The sequence below is a fragment of the Oncorhynchus keta genome, chromosome 19 (assembly GCF_023373465.1).
Source record: "Oncorhynchus keta strain PuntledgeMale-10-30-2019 chromosome 19, Oket_V2, whole genome shotgun sequence".
Lineage (NCBI taxonomy): Eukaryota > Metazoa > Chordata > Actinopteri > Salmoniformes > Salmonidae > Oncorhynchus > Oncorhynchus keta.
The window spans coordinates 66,835,921-66,852,302 of record NC_068439.1 but is presented as its reverse complement, the minus strand read 5'-3'; the positions used below and the strand labels follow the sequence as shown (position 1 = coordinate 66,852,302).

The window sequence follows — 16,382 nt, the reverse complement described above, 5'->3', positions numbered from 1 at the left end:
CCTCTTTTCTTCATGCAGTACCGTGTGGAGTCCATGATGCTGCGTGTGGCCAAGCCCATGAACTACATCCCTGTTACGCCCAGCATACAACAGAGAGCCCAGCAGAGGGCGCCACAGTGCATCCCGCTGGTCATGGAGCCTGAGTCGCGCTTCTACAGCAACTCTGTGGTGGTGCTGGACTTCCAGTCGCTCTACCCCTCCATCGCCATCGCCTACAACTACTGCTACTCTACCTGCCTGGGCCACGTGGAGAGTATGGGAACGTAAGGGACAACGCCTAGACAGAGAGAGACACACACCAAGCATGCACGCCTACACTACACACGTTCTTAGCATTCTGATAGGTTAAGATGTGAGTCAAGGTACAGAGACCAACCACTGAGTTGTTTCAGGGCCGATGAGTTTAAGTTTGGCTGCACCTCCCTGAGGGTTCCCCCTGAGCTCCTCTATCAACTCCGCAATGACATCACCGTCTCTCCCAACGGCATCGCCTTTGTCCAGGTACAACTTGTCCTCTGATACTGTCATGTGATTAACATTCACTTTTTCTTCTGGAGTCGGCGGGTTTTTGATCGAACAAACGACAAAACTATCATGGCTCTTCTAAGACGGAACTGTGCGTGTGTGTCTGTGTGTCCTCTCCGCCCAGCCCACGGTGAGGAAGGGGGTCCTGCCCAGCATGTTGGAGGAGATACTGAATACGCGGTTCATGGTGAAGCGTTCCATGAAGACCTACAAACAGGATAAGACCTTGATGAGGCTGCTGGACGCCAGGCAGCTGGGACTCAAGCTCATCGCCAACGGCTGTGCCGCCGCCAACTGCTCTGGACGCATGCCCAGCGTAGAGGTGAGGGCCTGGGGTTCACACACATGGTCTGCCACTCTGACTGTTAACTGTTTCTCTCCTGTTGTTGTTTGTGCTGTGAAAATCATTTCCTCTTAAAAGGATAATATACACTGAGTGGTCAGTTTATATTAGGTACACCCATCTAGTACCTATCTACAGTCGGACCCCCCTTTGCCTCCAGAACAGCCTGAATACTTTTGGGTATCTCGGGACCTAACGTGTGCCAGGAAAACATTCCCCACACCACCGCCACCAGCCTGTACCGTTGACACCAGGCAAGGATGGGGCCATGGACTCATACTGCTTACGCCAAATCCTGACTCAGCCATCAGCATGACTCAACAGGAACCAAGATATGTCGGACCAGGCAATGTTTTTCCACTCCTCAGTTGTCCAGTGTTGGTGATGGCGTTCCCACTGGAGCCACTTCTTCTGGTTTCTAGCTGATAGGTGTGGAACCCCGTGTGGTCGTCTGCTGCAATAGCCCATCCGTAACAAGGCTCCACGAGTTGTGTTCTGAGAAGCCGTTCTGCACTCCAATGTTGTACTGCGACATTATTTGCCTGTTTGTGACCCGCCTGTTAGCTTGCACGATTCTTGCCCTTCTCCTTCAACCTCTCATAAACAAACTGTTTTCATCCACAGGACTGCCGCTGACTGGATGTTTATTGTTTATTGCACCATTCTCTGTAAACCCCTAGACAGTGTCGTGCGTGAAAAGCCCAGGAGGCCAGACGATCATACCGCGCTCAAAGTCACTTAGGTAAACTTGTTTTGCCCATTCTAACGCTCAATCGAACAGTAACTGAATGCCTCGATGCCTGCTTAATATAGCAAGCCACGGCCACGTGACTCACTGTCTATAGGAGCGAACCCTTTTTGTGAATGGGGTGGTGTACCTAATAAACTGGCCTCAGTGTATACGTAATCAATCTAAATCACTGTTTCTAAAGTCAACGTGATACAGTTTGTCTCCTTTTCTTCTCCCTCCCATCAGTTGTTAGCTGGGTTTGTATTAACCTTAGCTGAAAGCTTTTTCCTCATGGTTATCTTTCCCCCTGTATGGTGTCGTTAGGTTGGTGACAGTATTGTCCACAAGGCCAGGGAGACCCTGGAGAGAGCCATCAAGCTGGTCAACGACACCAAGAAATGGGGAGCCCACGTTGTGTACGGGGACACAGACAGGTAAGGGATGAGATTTAGAGAATGAATCATCAGGTATTGTACCGTCTGGTTTTTCTGACTCTTTTACTCTCTGCTTGTCTCTTTCAGCATGTTTGTCCTGCTAAAGGGAGCAACTAAAGAGCAGGCCTTCATGATCGGCAACGAGATCGCAGAGGCAGTGACTGCTACCAACCCTAAACCTGTCAAGCTGAAGTTTGAGAAGGTACAGTCTCTGCTCGGTTTGAAGTGTCTAGACTGGCTGGCTGTGTCAGTCTATTTACAGTGTGTCTTATTCAATCAACAGCCCTCACAACCATGATTTGCTACTACTCAGTGTGAATTAGGTTGCATTGACATTGTGTGTGGTATTTGTTTGAGTCTGTGCATTAATTACAGAACCATTACTTTAATTGTGTGTGTGTGTGTGTGTGTGTGTGTGTGTGTGTGTGTGTGTGTGTGTGTGATCCCAGGTGTACCTGCCGTGCGTGCTCCAGACAAAGAAGCGCTACATGGGCTACATGTACGAGAGCCTGGACCAGAAGGATCCCGTGTTCCACGCCAAGGGGATCGAAACAGTGCACCGAGACGGATGCCCTGCTGTTTCCAAGGTAACCGGCAACATTTGACTATTTCTGCCTGCTCTCTCACTCGGTCTACACCCTTCACAGTCACGCCACAGCCCGTGCTCAGACTAATACACAGATAGGATTTATTTTTAAAACAGTCCTTGCCCGAACATGTGTTCTATGGTAGCAGTCAGCCTGGTCGATGTATAGAATATAGACTGGTGTGGGACCCCCCCGTCTCCATAGATTTTGGAGCGTTCCATCAAGCTGCTGTTTGAGACGCGGGACATCAGCCTGGTGAAGCAGTTTGTGCAGCGTCAGTGTGGGAAGGTGCTGGAGACCAAGGCCAGCATGCAGGACCTGACCTTCACTAAGGAGTACAGGGGCAGCGGCTCCTACCGGCCGGGGGCCTGCGTCCCTGCTCTGGAGCTCACCAGGTACACCAACAACACGCCGTCTGAGGGGAGGGTGGTCCTAGTGTTTATGACAGGATACTGTCTGAATTACAGTAACAGTAGCATCATTGAGAAATATTGTGTGGGCATGTGTGTGTATGTGGGCCGACGTGTGTGTGTGTGTGTGTGAGACCTCCCTCTCGTCTGCCTGCTTGCTCTTTGTGAAGCCACTTACTGATTTCCCAGAATGCCCATTGTCTGCCTGCACTACAACCGGCCTCGCTCAGTGTACTGTACCTGAGACAGTTGCTTAGCAACCCAGCCCTAATGGGTGGGAAAATATGATTTCAGATGGTTTTAGCGGGGAATGTTCAGTGTGATCCATGAAGATTAGCTATGACAATTTATTACAGTCATTTATCTTGCTGCAGTACAAAACAAGGAATCAAATGCATAATGTTTCATTCGTATATGTTCCCTTTTGAAGAAAAATATACATGTGATAATTTTAAAATCTGAATACTGCATGTGTGGTCCTACACCACAATATGGATATAACTGCACATATCTAGGGTGCTAGATAAGCAGGAACCAGCCATTCCTTTACTGTCTTGACACCCCCCCCAGGCGTATGATGGCCTATGACCGGCGCCTGGAGCCGCGGGCGGGCGAGAGGGTGCCCTACGTGATTGTGTACGGGAGGCCGGGTGTGCCCCTCATCCAGCTGGTGCGGCGGCCCCTGGAGGTGCTGCAGGACCCGAGTCTGCGCCTCAACGCCACCTACTACATCACCAAGCAGATCCTGCCCCCGCTGCAGCGCATCTTCCAGCTCATCGGCGTGGACGTGCTCAGCTGGTACCTGGAGATCCCCAGGGTGAGGCTATGAAAGAGTGGTGCAGATGAAGGGGTGGGCCATCTGCTCTAAAAGTTAGTTACTGGGATTCATTAAACTGATGGACTGATTAAACGATTGATGTTTGTTGACACACACAGACATAATGATTTTGAAAGCTTTGTCCAGACTAGTGCAGACGGACAACAAAAGACATGTCGGAAATCGAATGAGACTCATCCAATTCCCAAGTCATTTAGAGGCACTGCCTTTTTGAGATGCCAACGCTGCCATCTAGTGGTGAATTGTGTATAGGACATGCTCATTTCATGCAGTTGTCTTGGTAGCCTGCTTCAGACTAAAGCACAAAGGGACATAGCTCTTAGAGGATAAAACAGTGTCTGCCCTGTCAAATAGTGAATGACAGTCTTGATGATAAATACATTTATGTGATTGATGACCACTTTTCTATTATAGTCCAGCCCATGGCTCGAAACATGTCCTCTCTGTTCAGGTCCAGAAGGCATCGTGCTCCACTGTGGCTGAGAGGAAGGGAACCATCTCCCAGTACTTCACCACGCTGCACTGTCCTGTGTGTGACGAGCTTACCCAGCTAGGGGTGTGTACCAGCTGCCGGGGCGAGCCCCAACGCGTGGCCATCACTCTCCATCAGGACATGCGGCTGTGGGAGAGCCAGCAAGATCAGCTGCTACAGGTTAGCAGTCGGGGGGCAGGACATCACTGGGAAGCTACCACAGGCTGCAGATATGTTAAAGATCATTTGAGTTTTTCTAAAAAGATAGAGCGAGAGAGCCAAACTTAGAATTGTATTTTTAACACTGTGATTGATGTAATATTACAGGAATAGGTCACTGGTTGGTGTAAATCTGTAGATAGAACGAGCTTTAATGATTCATTAGTGTTAAACTCCATTAACCAGCCTCCTGTTTTCCATTGGTCCAGATCTGTAGGAACTGTAGTGGCAGTGTGGAGCGGCAGGTTCTGTGTGTGTCTCTGGACTGTCCTGTGCTCTACAAGCTGTCCCGGGTCAACAGACAGCTCTCCAAGGTGCCCTACCTCCGACAGCTCCTGGAGCAGTTCTGATTCTGAACACGTTCTGGCCCACTGCTCTGCTATTCTGGTGCTAAACCAACGCTGTCTCATCCAGCTCAGTGTTTCCTTGTCTTTTCCTTTAAATGGTGCTTTGATTTGTTCTCATTAGCTGCTATTGGTTGGTTGTGAGTGAAGCTGATGGTTTTTCTTCAGATGGTCTCGTCTGTATCATAACGATGGCATTGACCTTACCGTTTTATTCTGAACTCGCAAGACTGAACACTATTCCTAAGGAGCTCCCGACGATGCGAAGAAACCACTAACTTCATTTCCCTTTTTATATCAAATACCATTTTATAAATAGTTATTGTACAGTGCCCATCTGAATTCTCTCTGTGCATCAGCATTAAAAAAGGAAAGCTCTAATCACAGTGGACAAATCAACGAGCTATTTTTGATCCATTCTGTTTGTGTGCCATGGTAATACGTTTTTTCCACGCCTCCATTTGTATTTATGTCCATTTTGGCAAAGCATTATCCTTATACTCCGAGACACTGATGCCTATCAAGAGGATGGGGACTTCATTTCAGTTTTTACTTCTGGGACTGTTGCAATACTGTGTTTTGATAATTTATGGCAAGAGTATATTATTTCCTTAAGCTTATTTTTTTTTAATGCTTTCTCCATGTTAACAGCATATTTCATCTAACCATGTCAAGATGGATTCTATTGTTTCCCAAAACTATACACAGGATCTGTGGATTTTTATAAATGTAAAAAGAAATATATGAAGGAAATGTTCGTTTTCGTTTTTAATGGACATTGCTGTGGCTGCAGGTTGACGATTGGTTTAATAAAACTCCATGTATTAGTATTTTGTCATGGTTGTGATTTCCATTGTTTTAATAGAACAATTCAGAGATTGATCAAGTTATTAGCACAAAGATCACACATCTGAATGAAAAACTACAACTGATCACTGCACAACACTTCTAAATGATTTTCTAAAATATATTTTTTTGTTGCAGAAAACAAACTTCATTCAAAGGTCTGACAAAAACATAATTCATAGTCAGGCCACATTGGTGGCTAACATCCTATCTTTAACTGCTGAGAATTCACATATTACATCCAAGATATGTAAAGGAACCTATTTTCAGTGTTACGTTGGTGATTCTTAAAACCAGCAACCGTTGTAAGAGGCCTAACTTTCCCCCTAAACACAGCCTCAAATAACATAGTAGACATAAACTGTGGGGTAAATCCGTAGTATTAAACATTTTGGGCTCTATTCAATCCGTATCGCAGGAAGTTCAGCGTTAATGTCATGATTGAAATTTAAAGGCAATGTTCCCGCGTTAGCGAAGGCTGCATTCACGGTAAACGCTGCATATGTCGGGACCATCGGAAATTACCTTGGCATTTCTATTGCGTAATCTGTAACGCTTCAGCGATCCAGATTAAGTAGAGCCCTTACATGTGAGTGTTAACAAGCTAAATAAGCACATGACAAACAACCAGACATTAACAAACAAGTTTCTCGAGAGAAGGAGACATGGCTCTTGTAGAATACTAATATATGAAGTACTTATTGTAATGTCTTTACAGCACTCATGGTGCATTTCACACCCAGACTAAAACTCCTAGGTGTGATTCATTCCGATTGCACTTCGTGACTGACACTAAAAAGTTAATTTCTGATTTAGCTGACATATGCAGCATTTACTGTGAATGCGGTCTCCGCGAACGAGGGAACAATGCCTTTAAAAGGACCATTGCGGACAAAACGCAATTGGATTGAATCCCAGGTTTAGGGCTCTTCAATGTGTATCGCTGAAGCGTTACCGATTGCGCACTAGAAATGTCAAAGTACTTTTGGATTGAGCTGATTTATGCAGCGTTTACCGTGAATGTATTCTCTGCTAATGCGGGAACACTGCCTTTAAATGTCCTATCACGCTGAATTTCCACGATATGGTTTGAATAAAGGCCCTAGTCCCTCTTTTCCCGGTCCAGGGAAAGCAGCATTTTCTGTCCGGGTGAGTCCCCCAGCAGAGCAGGAGAGTCTGAAAAAGAGGTCCCAACTGTGGGCTCTAGGGACTGGGCAGTAGAGGGGACAGATGTGGCACTGATGTCGCCTGATGTCCCCTTAACATCAGGTGGTGGGAGCCCTTTGTTAGGAGGTGACAACGCTTTATTAGGAGATAAAGAGAGCGCTTTATTAGGAGATAAAGAGAGCGCTTTATTAGGAGATAACAATGCTTTATTCGGAGAGTTTATAAGGCTGGCGTCATCCATCTCGATTACCTCAAAGTCGGCGTCATTCCACTGGTCTGCCTCGTCATCCTCCTGCTGCTCCTCTTCCTCGTCATTGGCTCCTGAGTCCAGCAGGCCTTGGCGGTACTCACTGTCGTCGGGCTCCTTGCGGCCCCTGATGCGGGGTGTCCTGCTGGGGCCGCTGGGGGACGAGGCCAGCCAGAACATGAAGGGGAAGAGGATGGAGGTCATTGTGGCGGTGGCCAGGGTCAGGTACATCAACAGGGGGTGACCATGGATCCTCCCCAGCAGGAAGCCCATCAGAGCGGGCAGGACCATCTCCCCCAGGGCTGCCCCCACCACGAAAACCGCCGCCGAGCTCCCCGTCACTGTGGTGTACTGCTCCACCCAGGAGATCCCACTGGGGAAAGTGGTCGACATGGAGGCACCATAGACACCAGTGCAGATCCACAGGGCCACCCTGTTAGTGCTGAAGAGGGTGAGGAACAGGGAGGACAGGGTGCAGCCCACCAGGCTCAGTAGGATCATGGTGCCTGGATGCATGCAGGACACAAAGAAGATGGCCAGGCCACGGCCGGCAGCGAACGTCCCCCAGAACAGGGAGTTGAGCCCTGCTGCCTGGGCCTCGTCCATATGGATATAATCCTTAGCATAGGTGAAGATAAAGGAGCCGTACGCCACCTCGGCCCCCACGTACCAGAAGAAGAAGACAAACAGCATGGCGATGAGTGCGTTGTGATGCTTTGACACCAGGTGCTTCCCTGAGGGGGTCTGTGCCCTGCCCTGAGGGGGCCTGTGGCGGGCATAGAGGATGAAGAAGAGGAGGGAGATTAACAGGATGAAACCACTGATCACAATGTAGGCCCACATGGACTTGAGGGTGCTGCTACTGAGGACATAGCGTTTGGGTACATAAAGGGACTGTGTTTGGAACACATCGTCTGTGACAGGTGGGGAGTTCAATGTTACCGGCGGGGCTGCCATGCTGCCGTTCGTAGCCACATCCAGCTCCAAGTCTGTTCCAAAGAGCAGCTTGGCGATGATGGGCGAGACGAAGGCCCCTGCAGCGAAGCTGAAGTGCAAGGCCTGCAGGTGAGAGCCAGCCTGATCTCCCCACGTCTGCAAGATCAGGACATTACCACCTGCCAGGGAGGACAGTAAAATGGCATCAGAGGCATTCACTAGGAACCATGTCTTGTACTGTGCAGTAAGTACCTATTTACTATATTAAAGATAGATTGTCTGTTCCTACCTGTATCTAGAAAGCCCATAGAAACTCCAATACTGGACATCAGAGCAGTGAGGAGAAGGGCTGTCTTACAGAAAGGGATTGCAAACATCCCAAACGCTGTGATCAACATGGAAAGGCCTGTGATGAAAATACAGTGTTATACAGTGCACCATGCATTGTGGAAAAAGGTAATGAACACCCACAAAAAACAACCTACAGCATTCTTTGATAAACATACGCGATGCATTTACTACAGTAAGGCTTTGTGCATACTGTGTAGACGAATATATATATATATATATATATAGAGCAAAAATATAAACGCAACATTCAACTATTTCAAAGATGTTACTGAGTTACAGTTCATATAAGGAAATTAGTCAATTGAAATACATTTATAAGGTCCTAATTTATGGATTTCTCATGACTGGGCACGTGGTCTGCGGTTGAGGCCTGTTGGACGTACTGCCAAGTTCTTTCTAATGACATTGGAGGCGGCTTATGGTAGCGAAATGAACATTCAATTCTCTGGAAACAGCTCCATTGGTCATTCCTGCAGTCAGGCTGCCAACTCCACGCTCAATCAAAACTTGAGACATCTGTGGCATTGTGTTGTGACAACTGCACATTTTAGAGTGGCCTTGTATTGTCCCCAGCACAATGTGCACCATTCTGGCATGGTCTACATGAGTAACCACGTCAGCCCTGAGGAGTATTTCTGTCTGTAATAAAGCCCTTTTGTGGGGAAAACAAACATTCTGATTGGCCCACCCATGGCTGCACCCCTGCCCAATCATGTGAAGTCCATAGATTAGGGCCTAATGATTTTATTTCAATTGACTGATTTCCTTATATTAACTGTAACTCAGTAACATCTTTGAAATTGTAGAATGTTGCATTTATGGTTTTGTTCAGCTTCTTGATATGCCACACCTGTCAAGTGGATGGATAATCTTGGCAAATAAGAAATGCTCACTAACAAGTGATGTAAACAAATTTGTGCACAGAATTTAAGAGAAATAAGTGTATATGGAACATTTCTGGGATCTTTTATTTCAGCTCATGAAACATGGAACCAACTATTTAAATGTTGCATTTATATTTTTGTTCAGTATAATAATAAATGCCACTAAGCAGATGCTTTTATCCAAAGTGACTTACAATAATGCATGCATACATTTTTCATACAGGTGGCCCTGGCAGACCAACAATCGCGGCATTGTAAGCACCATGCCCTACCAACTGAGCCATATGGGACCACAAACCTTAGAGCTTAAATATAATGGGAGTTTTTTTTGCCAACGGACATCATTTATTTGTGGTTTGAGTTTCTGTATATTATAATTTGTTAGACATACCCAGAAGAAGAAGGCTGTTCATGCAGTCAAAGAGAATCCCTGACAACATAGAGCCGCCTATATAGCCCATCGAGCGGCCTACGAAGATGTAGGAGATATTGCTGATGTCCTGGTTGACATTGATGGCCAGGTCTTGAAACGTGGGGCCTAAAACAGAGATACTCATCCCCTGGAAGACAGAAATAATAATTTAAAAAACACTTACTAGTATTGTCAAGTATAAGTAAGATACAGCCCTGCCCCTAGTGCAGTTCTCAGGCAAACATTGGTAGCATCTAGGGCCCCTCATTTTCTAGGATACATATATTTTTTGAACTTTGTGTGGCAACCAATGGTAAAGAATGTAAACATTTTGTTTTCATGTCCCATTCTAAGAAGACAGTTATTCAAAATTGTACATTTGGACAGGTGTCAGGAAGTAAAAGTTCTGAAGTTGAAGAGCCAGTTTGACCAACTAACTCTGTCTTATGTCAAAATGAAATGTTTATCAAATGTCAGTGCTCAAGGTCAAGTGTAAGCATTAACTCTGAATTGTTAAAGTTAGGGTTAAGTATAGGTATTAACAACGAAATATTAAGGTTAGGCATTAACTCGGAATGGTTAAGGTTGGGCATAGACTTTAAACTAAAATCCTCAAAAACAACTTTATCACTGTATTCGAACATGCAATCTTTGGCCCCACAGTTTAGGCATTAACCCCGAATTGTTGAGGCAAGATTTGGCATAGGATTAAAAGCCTTGAGACATCTATCGCTGTGGTCGAACATGCAACCTTTGGCACCAGAATCATATGCTTACGCCCATCCCCGTCCAATGCCCTAGCAAATCCGAAACCTACTTGAACATAACATCGCTCACTGTTGCCCATAGTGGCGGGTTTTAACGTCCTCAGACATGGATGGACTTCGAATACTGACTTGTATCACGGGTGACCTGGCTGGTTTTACAGCCCTGAAATAACAATTCTGTTCATTCAGGATATAGGCCTAACAAAGCTCATTTTACCTCCACTGAAACAACCACAATCACAGAAATAATGAACTCAATGAATGCATCTTGGAAAGGCTAAATCTTATTGAATGGGAATACATTGCCTTTGTAAAGCTCGTGGACAATAAGATGACGTTTTAAACATTTAAAGACAACCTGCGATTTAGTATTAGCGAATATATGGGGATAGGGACACAAAATCCTAACAATTTCAATTTAAACCAAAATATGCAAAACGTTTCTCAAACGGAAGCAAACACAACGAAACGGGGAGGGATCTACCGGTACCTGCATTTGTCCAACAGAAACTCTCGTTTTGCTCTGTTTGGTTCGGTAAACGGTTTCCGAAATATAGTAGCTAATTTCAGGGCCTTGATGTTGACAACATTGTCAAATGCAGTCCCTTCTACTTGCATACTAGCCTAACAACAAGCACTCTTACCAGTCCGAGGAACGATGCACAGAGCGCCATAGTGATGATCCAGCCGCTGCAGCCTCCAGAACCGCTGGCGCTGCTAACTCCACCGATGATTTCAACCTCACCATCGGACCCCGAACTCTCCTTCCTCCCTTTCACTACACTCTTCACCCCTCGCCTTGTGTCTTTCCTCTTGTCAAACAGAGTATGTTCCTCTTGGTCATCGTTATTGTCATCCTCCTTCATTCTTGCGAAACGAACATGCTTCGTTTTCACAACAGGATCTCTGGCGGCCGAGGCAGACATGGTCGAGCTGTCAAATTATGGCTGCGCTGTATCCTGCTGGTTGGGAAGCTTGCGCCAGTGCGTTTGGTAAACAAACTGCGCGCACTGACCGTTCCTTCAACGACACTTGCTGATATATTTTCGAGTCATTCATTCATTCATTGCATGAAGAATCGGACATGGGGAACGTTGGCTGGGTGGTAAAAGCCGTGGTTCCATGTCAAGTGTATGACAATATGGACGTCAGCGTACAGGAAGTACTAGTCATATGATTTAAATTATTTCACGAATACAGCGACATCTAGCGATCATACTAGAAATGTGAAACGTTTTCTTTATCATTATAAATATTTGTGCTTCTGTGCTTTACATGCACGACTACAAAAAATTAATTATACTTGTAAAAATGCTATAAATTAAAGGGTGGTCCAATATTGACATTGGATTACAGCACACAATTACAATCACCCTTTGCTTTATACACTAAGTGTACAAACATTAGGAACACCTGCTCTTTCCATACAATGCTTACTTACCAGCCCTTAACAGTGCAGTTCAAGAAAGATAAGAACATATTTACTAAATAAACACAATAATATACCCCAAAGTGCCTTGGAACAGGGTATGGTAGTGGATGCCAGGCGCACTGGTTTGATTGGGTCAAGAACTGCAACGCTGCTGGGTTTCCCCCAGAATGGTCCACCACCCAAAGGACATCCAGCCAACTTGACAAAGCTGTGGGAAGCATTGTAGTCAACGTGGGCCAGCATCCATGTGGAACGCTTTCGACACCTTGTAGAGTACAGGCCCCAACGAATTGAGGCTGATCTGAGTGGCTGAAAAGTGGGTGCAACTCAAAATCAGGAAGGTGTTAATCATTTAGAAAGTAGGTGCCTGAAGAATGGTGTGTGTGTATAAGCATAAAGTATAAATAAACAAGTAGCTTAAATAAACTAGGCCCTATACAGACATGTTGAAACACTCAAATTGTGAGTGTGTGGCCTATAATAATTTTACCATGATGCAACTGAAGAGTGGTGAGAAACTCAAGAAAAAAAATCAATCATTGAGTCATTCCTTTGTTAAAAATATGTATTTAAAATGTGTTTATTACATATCACACAATCATGCAATTAAAAAAAAAACATAAGACTTTATGAAAAGCAATAACATGCTGAAATGATTAAATAAAGCTATGGGGGATTTGGATGATAAGCAGTACACAATGTGTACACAATAAAGAAGTGAACCAGGAAAATTGCAGAACAATTACAGAAAACATGGGGTGAAAGTATACATTTCTTTGTGACAGTACGCATTACAGGATTCTTGTTGCATTATTAGGCATCAATACACACAATTACTCCTGTGTACAGCAAGAGTTGCTATAAACATCTATATAACCTACATACAGTATGTATGTAGAAACATGTTATTACACCATTTCAAACAATATGCTGTTGAATTTGGTCTTTAGCCACTTAACAAAAATAGAACATGCATAGACTCCTCTTTACATTCTCTTTACATTCTCTAAATACCGGGACATTCCCAAAAAGTGACTTCTTTGGATGGCAAGGAATTCATTCAGTATGAGAATCAATAATTATACTCAAACGATTAGTATGGTTTATGGCAAAGGGGCATCTCAGAAAACCTCTGGGAGGTACAATTTCAGGAATTTACAATACTTGAAAAATTACCTGAGGCTTTCATTGGTGAATTGCGCAACTGTGTATCTATGATGTAAAAAAAAATATATAAAACTAATTATATATTTAGAAATGTACTATTGGAAAGATATTCTCTGGTTAGGAAAACAAAACATCTCCAACATTCCTTGTAACAAGGGTATTATTTTACTTTGACGTTAACAGCAAAACATTTAAATGTGGAAATTCAAAGCTTAAAAAAGAGAATTCCAAAAGCAAGATTGAAGTTCAAGATAGCAACTTTTCTTCTCAGAATTAGAGATTTATTAGCATTTCCCAGGTCACAAAATTCCACTGAAGCACTGTACTTCTCAGACACAAACACGGTTCTGTGGTACAGATAGGCAGCAATACACCCTTTGAGGAAACAATGATGTCTAGGAAGCTGAAATACTCTTTTACACAGTCTCTCTCCTTATGTTTGGATAATAAATAAAGGACCATGACAGGAAAGGGAAACATGGCCAGTTTTGTAATCATTTGAAGCTCCAGCCTGTCAGGACAAAATACCAGAAATTTGCATGACATCGGAGGTAGATTGTTTCACAAGTCTTGCCTTGGAGAAACCAATGAACCCCAAAGCTGGATAGTATGGATTTTGATAAATTATGACTTTTCTGCGTGCTTAGTGGTCAAGGGATTGTAGAGTCAAAATCCTTCACTGTAAAAGTTGTGGGTTCTCAAGTTCTCCAAGGGCAATCTTTATAATTATCAATGATTGTTGAATTGCAGGGGGGTGATAACATGTTTGAAAAGCCTAATAAACTATCCCGAGGGTGGTGCTTTGGTAAACAGTTGGCTGTAGACAAATCAGCCATGTTCTTTTCTTTACATTTCAAGGCCACAGGCAGAATAATCAATACAAAATAAAATGGTGGACCATTTGGCCTTCAATACATCAAATAATGAGAAAGGCCAACACCCATCAATTATGGCATGACATCAGCCACTAAACAAATTATAGAAAAAAATAAATACAAATATGAATAATATGATCGTTAAAACAAATACTTTTTCTAATAAAAGGTTAAACTGAGCACAGTTACATTGAGTCAAGTTAACCATTGACTAATGGTCACTTTTGTCAATGACTAATGGTGCTCGCATCTCAAATTACATTTGAAATATGGTGGAGCGAGTGAGCCTACTACAATTAGAAGATATGCTGAAAGTATAATATTAGTTTACTATATGTGCGGGATAAAATACTCAACTTCAACAATAAATGAATTCATAATATGAATGAATTAATCCACGTTTCATGTCAATGACTCCCTACAAATCAACATTGACATTCATCATTCACTCACGATGCATAGTCGGACAAGCAGACGTTTAGTTTTAGGATCCTGTTTTGTGCTGGCTATAAACTACGTACAATGAAATTACAATGTTGGTTCTGATGTAGAAACACTGAAAATGATTTTTAGGCACTTTGTGGGCAAAATAAGCTAAACTATCAGAGATCATTACGACTGAATACAGCCTCAGGTAAAGTCAGGCCTATTTCAGGTCCAGACTACTGCAGTCTTGAGATGACGATGATGACAGTTCACATCTCATGGGCGGGACGCTTTAATTGTGCTTTAAGCTGCTCCCTTGAGGTGCCGAGCACCTTTAAAACTAAGACAATGGTAAATCCTACAACCACTAGAAACAAGCTACCTCGCCACTCATTATCGCATACAGTACTTCTTTGAAGTGATATTGTACACTCGGGTCATACTTCAAAAATATAACTCACTAATTCCCCACACATTCACAATCTTGCCATGTTTTAAGAGAGTATCAAAACCCCCACAGATAAACAGAAAAGGGTGACTTAACATTGACAATATTTTTCCTGGTTATTAAATCTACTCACCAGTATACTTTTTGTATCTTTGTTATACTGTAGTCAAGACAAGCAAGTACTTATACTACTTATGTCATTTAAGAAACAATAGATAGTTTCTTTGACCCTATATGGCCAATTATGTCCCCAGTGTTGATTGGAAATATAGTTTTAAAAACAAACCCAATAAATCTAGTTTGTGTTTATCTTTTCAAAATTCTGCAACGCCTAAAATCTATATTCAAGTTTGTATTGGACATTTCTACTCAATGAAAATAATGATCCTCAATGCCCTTAAAGAATGCACATTGAAAACGGGAGAATTTGCTAGCGAGACTGGCCTCTGCTATTCTTAGGTCAAATAAGTGCTTGCAGCCTTCAAAAAGCACCCAAGTAATGCGCGTGTTCCCTTGTAAGAAATATAAAATGTGAGATTTCTCCATTTTCCATTTGAACCTTTAAGTTAATTCAACAGCTGTAAGATTGATGGAAAACAACAATCTGATGCATAGCTCTTCAAGATCACATTCATGTTCAATGTATTATTACTTCAACATTTTCCCCACATTCTCCGGCAAAAGCAGCCATTAAAATATTGTTTACACATACACCACAGGTCAATACATATTTTGTCTATACTTGTATCATTAAAAATATATAATCAGCAGTTCCAAGTGTATACCTGCAAGTGAGTATGAACTCTGATGTCCGGACGCATCTCTTTGTTTTGAGTGTGTTTTAGATGACAGAATTGGGGTCTGCGGTCTTCGCTGCAAGTGCATCTCCCTGACCCCCACTGTCCCTCTTGAACTTCAGCATCTGCTCCTGGGTGCCATCCGTGGCTGCCTCTTGCTCTCTCCTGATACGTCTAGCCTCCACCCAGGGGATCAGACACAGCACGGCCCCACCAACGATGGGAGGGATACCAGCCAAATAGAAGGCCACGTCGTAGCTCCCCAGCCTGTCCCTGAGGAACCCTGGAGAGAGCGAGAGAAAGAGAAAAATCAACATCTGGGAGTCGCTCATCATGACTCATGTAGTGTCCTAAAAACTGGCCTCAACAAAACGAGGTACAAAGTTCAGCAGCACCCCTGAACCCCACAGGTCAGCTATAGTATGCCCCCAGTCCTGAGGGCATAGCCCTGTAACGTCAAACCACAGTGAACACCTCATTTGGTCCTCTCGGATATAAAACAAAGGCAGGCTTATATGTGCTGGGACTGCGTGATACTAAGTAGTGTGTCGAAACCCACTCTTGTAATACAAACATGGCTGATTATTACTGTCCAGTGAAGACTGAGTGGATTAGGGTCAGAGCCAATAAGCACCCTCTGTTCGTCGCCCCTTGTGGTTGTTTCCCATCCCTCGGCAGCACCGAGTTGCATGACTTCCTGACTTTCCCTTAGTTTCCTTCCCTCT

The 16,382-nt window shown here is 43.9% G+C and overlaps 3 protein-coding genes across 7 annotated transcripts in view; 1 reads left to right on the top strand and 2 right to left on the bottom strand.

Moving 5' to 3' along the window:
- The window catches only part of LOC118397878 (DNA polymerase zeta catalytic subunit-like), a 110,973-nt gene extending 105,241 nt beyond the window's left edge, over nt 1–5,732 (top strand). For all 4 annotated transcript variants that reach the window (XM_052471113.1, XM_052471112.1, XM_052471115.1 and 1 more), the window contains 10 exons: nt 19–263; nt 393–501; nt 650–847; nt 1,923–2,032; nt 2,120–2,234; nt 2,482–2,619; nt 2,824–3,014; nt 3,600–3,846; nt 4,319–4,519; nt 4,768–5,732. In XM_052471113.1, coding sequence (XP_052327073.1) covers nt 19–263; nt 393–501; nt 650–847; nt 1,923–2,032; nt 2,120–2,234; nt 2,482–2,619; nt 2,824–3,014; nt 3,600–3,846; nt 4,319–4,519; nt 4,768–4,908 — 1,695 coding nt within the window. In that variant the 3' untranslated portion in view covers nt 4,909–5,732. The remainder of the gene's footprint in view (nt 1–18; nt 264–392; nt 502–649; nt 848–1,922; nt 2,033–2,119; nt 2,235–2,481; nt 2,620–2,823; nt 3,015–3,599; nt 3,847–4,318; nt 4,520–4,767) is intronic.
- LOC118398741 (sodium-dependent glucose transporter 1-like) lies at nt 5,727–11,675 on the bottom strand. Of its 2 annotated transcripts, XM_035794392.2 has the most exons (5): nt 11,157–11,675; nt 9,725–9,893; nt 8,388–8,504; nt 7,166–8,277; nt 5,727–7,050 (listed from the first exon to the last, which is right to left on the bottom strand). In XM_035794392.2, the coding sequence occupies exons 1-5, from the start codon at nt 11,436–11,438 to the stop codon at nt 6,952–6,954; spliced, it is 1,779 nt and encodes a 592-aa protein (XP_035650285.1). In that variant the 5' UTR covers nt 11,439–11,675; the 3' UTR covers nt 5,727–6,951. The 2 variants fall into 2 exon arrangements, with proteins under 2 accessions (XP_035650285.1, XP_035650284.1); XM_035794391.2 differs by having other exon boundaries at nt 5,727–8,277.
- Nucleotides 11,676–12,508: 833 nt separating this feature from the next.
- The window catches only part of LOC118398740 (monocarboxylate transporter 10-like), a 60,850-nt gene continuing 56,976 nt past the window's right edge, over nt 12,509–16,382 (bottom strand). The window contains exon 6 of the mRNA XM_035794390.2: nt 12,509–15,940. Within this exon, the coding sequence (XP_035650283.1) occupies nt 15,702–15,940 (239 nt within the window). The 3' untranslated portion in view covers nt 12,509–15,701. The remainder of the gene's footprint in view (nt 15,941–16,382) is intronic.